Source organism: Nicotiana tomentosiformis, chromosome 4 (assembly GCF_000390325.3).
Source record: "Nicotiana tomentosiformis chromosome 4, ASM39032v3, whole genome shotgun sequence".
Taxonomy (NCBI): Eukaryota; Viridiplantae; Streptophyta; class Magnoliopsida; order Solanales; family Solanaceae; genus Nicotiana; species Nicotiana tomentosiformis.
The window spans coordinates 68554010-68561301 of NC_090815.1; the positions used below are offsets into that span (position 1 = coordinate 68554010).

The following is a 7292-nucleotide window of genomic DNA, read 5'->3' on the forward strand; positions in this document are numbered from 1 at the left end:
ACAACACTTGGCCTTGTGTGCGATGAGGGCAGTGTTTAGCCCTATGCAGATGAAGGCAGTGCTTAGCCTTATGCAATAATGGAGGCAGTGCTTAGCCTCATGCAAGAAATGGAGATAGTGCTTAGCCTCATGCAAACAATGGAGACAGTGCTTAGTCTCATGCAAGGGAAGCCAGTGCTTAGCCTCTTGCAATGTAATGGAGACAATGCTTAGCCTCATGCAAGGGAAGGCAGTGCTTAGCCTTATGAAATGTAATGGAGATAGTGCCTAGTCTTATCAAGGGAAGGCAATGCTTAGCCTTATGCAATAATAAAGGCAATGCTTAGCCTCATGCAAAGGATGGAGACAGTGCTTAGTCTCATGCAAGGGAAGACAGTGCTTAGTCTTATTCAATAATGGAGGAAATGCTTAGCCTCATGCAAAGGATGGAGACAGTGCTTAGTCGCATGCAAAGGAAGGCAGTGCTTAGCCTTATGCAATAATGGAGGCAGTGCTTAGCCTCATGCAAATGATAGAGACAATGCTTAGTCTCGTGCAAGGTAAGGCAGTGCTTAGCCTTATGCAATAATGGAGGCAGTGCTTAGCCTCATGCAAAGGATGTAGACAGTGCTTAGTCTCATGCAATGGAAGTTAGTGCTTAGCCTTATGCAATAATGGAGGCAATGCTTAGCCTTATGCAATAATGGAGGCAGTGCTTAGCCTCATGAAATGTAATGGAGATAGTGCCTAGTCTCATCAAGGGAAGGCAATGCTTAGCCTTATGCAATAATAAAGGCAATGCTTAGCCTCATGCAAAGGATGGAGACAGTGCTTAGTCTCATGCAAGGGAAGACAGTGCTTAGTCTTATTCAATAATGGAGGAAATGCTTAGCCTCATGCAAAGGATGGAGACAGTGCTTAGTCGCATGCAAAGGAAGGCAGTGCTTAGCCTTATGCAATAATGGAGGCAGTGCTTAGCCTCATGCAAATGATAGAGACAATGCTTAGTCTCTTGCAAGGTAAGGCAGTGCTTAGCCTTATGCAATAATGGAGGCAGTGCTTAGCCTCATGCAAAGGATGTAGACAGTGCTTAGTCTCATGCAATGGAAGTTAGTGCTTAGCCTTATGCAATAATGGAGGCAATGCTTAGCCTTATGCAATAATGGAGGCAATGCTTAGCCTTATGCAATGTAATGGAGACAATGCTTAGTCTCCTCAAGGGAAGGCAGTGCTTAGCCTTATGCAATAATGGAGGCATTGCTTAGCCTCATGCGGGAAGAGCAACGAGTAAATGTGAGAGGGAACAATGATTCTTAGCCTGACGCGTTTGTGCTTGGAAACTTCTGTAAGTGTGAAGATAGTGATCTTATTTGTATGTATATATTTGCGGACGTGCTTGTTATGTCCATTGTGCCTGCATCCAAAGAAAAATCTTGAGTTTTTTTTGGGGAAGCTCGGTTCGTGCCTTTGATTCTTCATTTCGCCTTTGCTCCTTATCTTGCTGCCTTATTCGAGTCACCCTGGGTAAAATCTGGCTATTACAGATTTTTTTTTCTTTCAAAAACATGCATTTGTGACAAATCATTTATTTAAAAATACAGTTGTTCAAAATATGTGATGATGCATAAAACAAATAAATTTCGAATCGGAGACCGTGATGCGCTTTGAGACATTGCAACCTCCTCAACTCGAAATTTTGAGGACCCTCCTCAAAATTCTGCCTCAGTTTATATGCATACTTGTGGCGATACACTTCTTGGTAATCCTTGGCATAATGAGATTGACGAACTCAAAATCTTGCCCCAGTTTCTGACCATAGAGGAGAATGAAGATTTTATTATGATGTGACCGAATCCACAGGGCTGCCTACATATCCCCTCTTAAATGGGAATCAGGTCAAGCGTAGTCCAGGTTACATCAAATAGAAAGTGCAAACATAATCTTAAACATAATATCTCTTGACTGCATTCAAATTGATAGGTCTTGGCCATATTTCTCCATCCATCTCTGCAAGTATAAGCGCTCCTCCTGTCAGTACTCGGTGAACCATGAAAGGGCCTTGCCAGTTAGGTGAGAATTTCCCTTTTGCTTCATCCTGATACGGGAAGATCCATTTCAGCACCAATTGCCCCGGCATGAATTTCCTCGATCTAACCTTTTTGTTGAAAGCCCTTGCCATCCAATTCTGGTAGAGTTGGCCGTGACACACTGCATTCATCCTCTTACCATCAATGAGAGCCAACTGTTCATACCGGCTCCGTATCCATTCCGCGTCGCTGAGCTCGGCCTCTTGTATGATTCTTAAGGAAGGAATCCCCACTTCGGCGGGAATAACAACTTTAGTATCATAGACCAGTAGATAGGGGTTGCCCCAGTAGACGTACGAACTGTGGTGTGGTACTGGAGTAAGGCAAATGGTAGCTTCTCGTGCCATTGCTTGTAGTTGTCCACCATTTTCCTCAATATCATCTTGATGTTTTTGTTGGATGATTCTACTGCTCCATTCATCTATGGTCTGTATGTTGTAGAGTTTCGATGCTTGGTCTTGAATGTTTCACACATAGATTTCATCAGATCACTGTTGATATTGGCGGCATTGTCAGTAATGATCGACTCAGGTACTCCGAACCGACAAACAATATGATCCCAGACGAAATTTGCTACGACCTTCTTAGTCACAGCCTTATAGGAAGCAGCGTCAACCCATTTTGTAAAGTAATCTATAGCCACCAAAATGAACATGTGTCCGTTTGAAGCAGCGGGTTCAATTTGTCCAATGACATCCATGCCCTAAGTAGAGAAAGGCCAAGGTGAACTCATTGCATTTTGTTCGTTGGGTGGTACTCGTATCATATCAGCATGTATCTAGCATTGGTGAAACTTTTGAACATATTTGATGCAGTCTTTCTCCATGGTCATCCAGAAATACCCTGCTCTTGATATTTTCTTGGCCAGAACGAACCTGTTCACGTGAGGTCCGCAAGTTTTGACGTGTATTTCTTAAAGAAATATAGATGCCTCCTTGGCATCAACGCATCGCAACAATCCCAAGTCAGGAGTTCTTCTATACAAAATTCCTTCGATCTGAAATAAATTGTTGGCCAATCTTCGAAGCGTGTGCTTCTGAGTGTGCGTGGCATTTTCTTGGTATTCCCCTTTCTCCAAATATTCCTTGATATCGTGGAACCATGGATTTTCATCAAACTCTTCTTCAACATGAGCACAATAGGCTGGTTGCTTACGAATCTCTATCAGGATGGGATCAATGAAATTCTTGTCCAGATGTTGTATCATGGAAGACAAAGTAGCTAATACATATGCGAACTCATTCTGGATCCTTGGAACATGCTTGAATTCTATCTTCGTGAACCTCTTGATCAACTCTTGTACACAATGCAGGTATGGAAATATTTTAGTGTTCTTGGTAGCCCATTCTCTTAATATCTGGTGTACCAATAGATCAGAATCTCCGATTACAACTCCTGAACATTCGTGTCGATGGCCAATCTGAGTCCCATGATTAGGACTCATACTCCGCCATATTGTTGGTGCACGAGAATCTGAGCTTTGTGGATACAAGATAATGTTGACCAGTTTCTGATACCAAGACAACCCCAATGCCCACTCCCTTGAAGTTTGCTGATCCGTCAATAAACATCCTCCAACCGTCGTATGCTTCGGCAATATACTCACCTACAAATGACACTTTATCATCGAGAAAATACGTCTTCAATGGTTTGTATTCTCCATCTATGGGGTTCTATGCCAAGTGATCGGCCAACGCTTGCCTTTTGACTACCTTCTGAGTCACATAAATGATGTCGAACTCACTTAGCATTATCTACCACTTTGCTAACTTACCTGTAGGCATGGGTTTCTGATAGATGTATTTCAGCGGATCCATCCTTGATATGAGATACGTAGTGTATGCACATAAATAATGTCTCAACTTCTGGGCTATCCATGTCAATTCACAGTAGGTGCGCTCCAGTAAAGAATACCGTTCCTCGTAAGGTGTGAACTTCTTCCTCAGATAATATATCGCCTGCTCTTTTCTCCCGGTTTCATCATGTTTCCCTAGAACGTTCCAACACAGACAGATACAACAACAGAGGTCTTCCTGGTTCTGGCGGGACCAACACGGGCAGTATAGATAAGTACTCCTTGATTTTGTCAAAAGCCTTATGATATTCTTTGGTCCAGCTTGTCGCAGCATCTTTCCTCAACATCTTGAAGATCGGCTCCCATATCACAATTGATTGTGCTATAAAATGGCTGATGTAATTGAGGCTTCCTAGAAAACTCATCATATCCTTCATGTTTGGCAGTGGCAAGTCCTGAATAGCTTTGATTTTTGACGGGTCTAGCTCAATACCCCAGCGGCTGACGATGAAACCCAGCAACTTCCCAGCAGGGACTCCGAAGGCGCATTTTGCAGGGTTCAACTTCAAATTGTATTTTCGAAGTTGGTCGAAAAACTTCTTCAGATCTGCTATATGGTCTGAACTCCTTTTGGATTTGATGATGCATCATCCATGTAAACCTCTATTTCCTTATGTATCATGTCGTGGAAAAGAGTCGTCATGGACCTCATGTAGGTAGCCCCAGCATTCTTCAAACCAAATGGCATCATTTTGTAACAATATATCCCCTATGGTGTGATAAAGGCTGTCTTTTCGGTGTCCTCCTCATCCATCCAAATCTGGTGATATCCTGCGAAGCAATCCACAAAGGATTGGAGTTCATGCTTAGCGTAGTTGTCGATCAGTATGTGTATGTTGGGCAATGGGAAATCATCCTTAGAACTTGCTCTATTCAGATCTTGATAGTCAACACACACTCTGACTTTCCCATCATTCTTTGGAACCGACATAATATTGGCTAACCATGTTGGGTATTCGACCACTCGAAGAACCTGAGCTTTGATTTGCTTGGTAACCTCCTCTTTTATCTTCAGACTCATATCTGGCTTGAATTTTCTGAGCTTCTTCTTTAGCGGCGGACACATGGGGTTGGTGGGTAGCTTGTGAGCTACTATGGATGTGCTTAACCCAGTCATGTCATCGTAGGACCATGAAAAAATATCCTCATATTCCTTTAGAAACCTGATATACTCTTCCTTCTCTAACGGTGATAGATGAATGCTTATGCGAGTTTTTTTGACTGTTTCAGAATCCCCTAAGTTAATTGCCTCAGTTTCCTCCAAGTTGGAGTTTTGGTTTGTTCTCAAAATTCTCGACCTCTTTGATAATTTCCTGAGGTATTATATCATCTTCCATATCTTTTGAATCACTATCCTTATGTTGCATTGTCTCATTACATGTCATAGCCGTAGGTTCATCAGGATATGTAATAATTACACTGAAAAGAATGTAGAAAGAAAATAATAAATACGAAAAGTAATAATGCATTAATAAAGCTAAAACTTGTCAACAAGTATGACTCGATGGCTCGAGTAATTATTTCAAAACAAAATATTGGAAATGTCTTAAATGCTCAAAATATTTTAAAAATAAGTCATGCTAATTCTGCCAGGCTACCCAGGTACTCGAAGAGCCCGGGACGATGCATCGGTCCAGTTCTTGAGAAAAACTCCTTCTCCTACTATCTAAATAGTAAGGTCTTTCTCCTAATCCTCCTCTAAAATTGCACTGCAATCCATATCTTCCTTGTCCAGAAATAGCTTTCTTATACCGGCCAAAATCTCATCCTCCTCGGATCCCTAAATCATGTCGGTCTGGCGGAATGTCTGGTGCAGCGGTGGTATGGGTTGTTCCAGCGGTTAGTAATCAGTGCGCCATAGAGGTGTCCAATCTTGGTATTCTTGCATGGTATATTCATATCCGAGCCCAAAGGTCATGCCATGATACTGTGGTCGTATGGATTCTGTGATCCTCTGAAGCTTTCAGCCAAGACCCTTGCCTGGTTCATATCCCAACCACATCAATATGCTCTTTATCTTATTGCTCAATCATCGATCTTTCTCAATTGCGTTTACTCGCTCAATACGGTGGTATGTTTCTCCTCCCAATTTCCTTTTATTTTTGATAACTAGCACGGTCTGGTTGGTGTAAATAGGATTTCTTCCATCTCCATAAATGATCACCTCTTGATGATTCCACTCGAACTTCACAATCTGGTGCAGAGTAGAAGCGACTGCCCCAAATGTGTGTACCCATGGTCGTCCCAACAATAGTTTGTAGGTGGTGGATATGTCTAGCACTTGGAATTCGACATCAAACCAGGTTGGACCCATCTGTAGATCAAGGTTGATTTCTCCGATAGTGGCTCTCTGAGATCCATCAAAGGCTTTCACATTCATGCTTCCTATCCGTATCTCATGCATGCCTTTACCTAATCTTTTTAGAGTGGTCAGCGGCATATGTTCAGGCTTGAACCTCCATCTATCAGGACCTTGACAATGAACTTGTCTTCAAATTGCACAGTGATGTGCAATGCTTTGTTGTGGCTCAACCCTTCTGGCGGTAACTCGTCTTCGTGGAAAGTAATTTTGTGACTCTCCAGCACCTGTCCGACCATGTTAGCCATCTCTCCTCTAGTGATCCCGGTGGGTACATAAGCTTCGCTTAACACTTTCATTAAGGCATTCTTGTGTGCGTCTTAATTTTGTAGCAGTGACAAAATGGATATCTGGGCGGGAGTCTTGTTCAGGTGATAAACAACAGAGTATTCTCTCGCCTGTACCTTTTGCCAACGATAATCAGTGCTCGTTTCAACGACAAGTGGCTTAGATGCAGCTTTTTTGCTTGTTCCTCCAAGATTTTCAGGTGTGTAAACTCTGCCAGTTCTAGTCATACGTTGCACAACACATGTCTCTTCCATCTTGGCTTTTCCCTTTCTTCTTGCCTTCACAACATAATCCCATGGGACAACATCAGTCTTATAAGATGGTGTGGGAGCTACCATCACAGTGAAGGGCATAGCTACCTCGACCTCAAATGGTGCCTGGGTTTGTATCACAATCAGTGAGAGGGTGACATGAGATGTCTTGGGAGTATCCCCCTCTCGAATAAGTCCAATGGATCCCTCCTAATCCTATTCCTTATCAGTTTCTATCACGTTCACTCCCTCGCCCCTATGATCCGGAAGAGGGTTATTACAGATATTTGGTGCGTCTTCCTTTGCATGTATAACCTTGGTGTCGATCAGTGTCTGAATCTTGTCCTTTAACATTCGGTATTCTTTAATGGTATGACCCTTCATGCCTGAGTGATAGGCATAAGTTTTGTTGGGGTTAACCCACTGGGAAGGATTCTTAACAGCAACAGCAGGAATAAGAGTGACATAACTAG

The 7292-nt window shown here is 42.6% G+C and overlaps 1 protein-coding gene across 1 annotated transcript; it reads right to left on the bottom strand.

Moving 5' to 3' along the window:
* Window positions 1-1921: 1921 nt before the first annotated feature.
* Window positions 1922-2413, bottom strand: LOC117277813 (uncharacterized). The gene has a single exon (XM_070201092.1). The coding sequence runs from the start codon at window positions 2411-2413 to the stop codon at window positions 1922-1924; it is 492 nt and encodes a 163-aa protein (XP_070057193.1).
* Between the last annotated feature and the right edge of the window lie 4879 nt (window positions 2414-7292).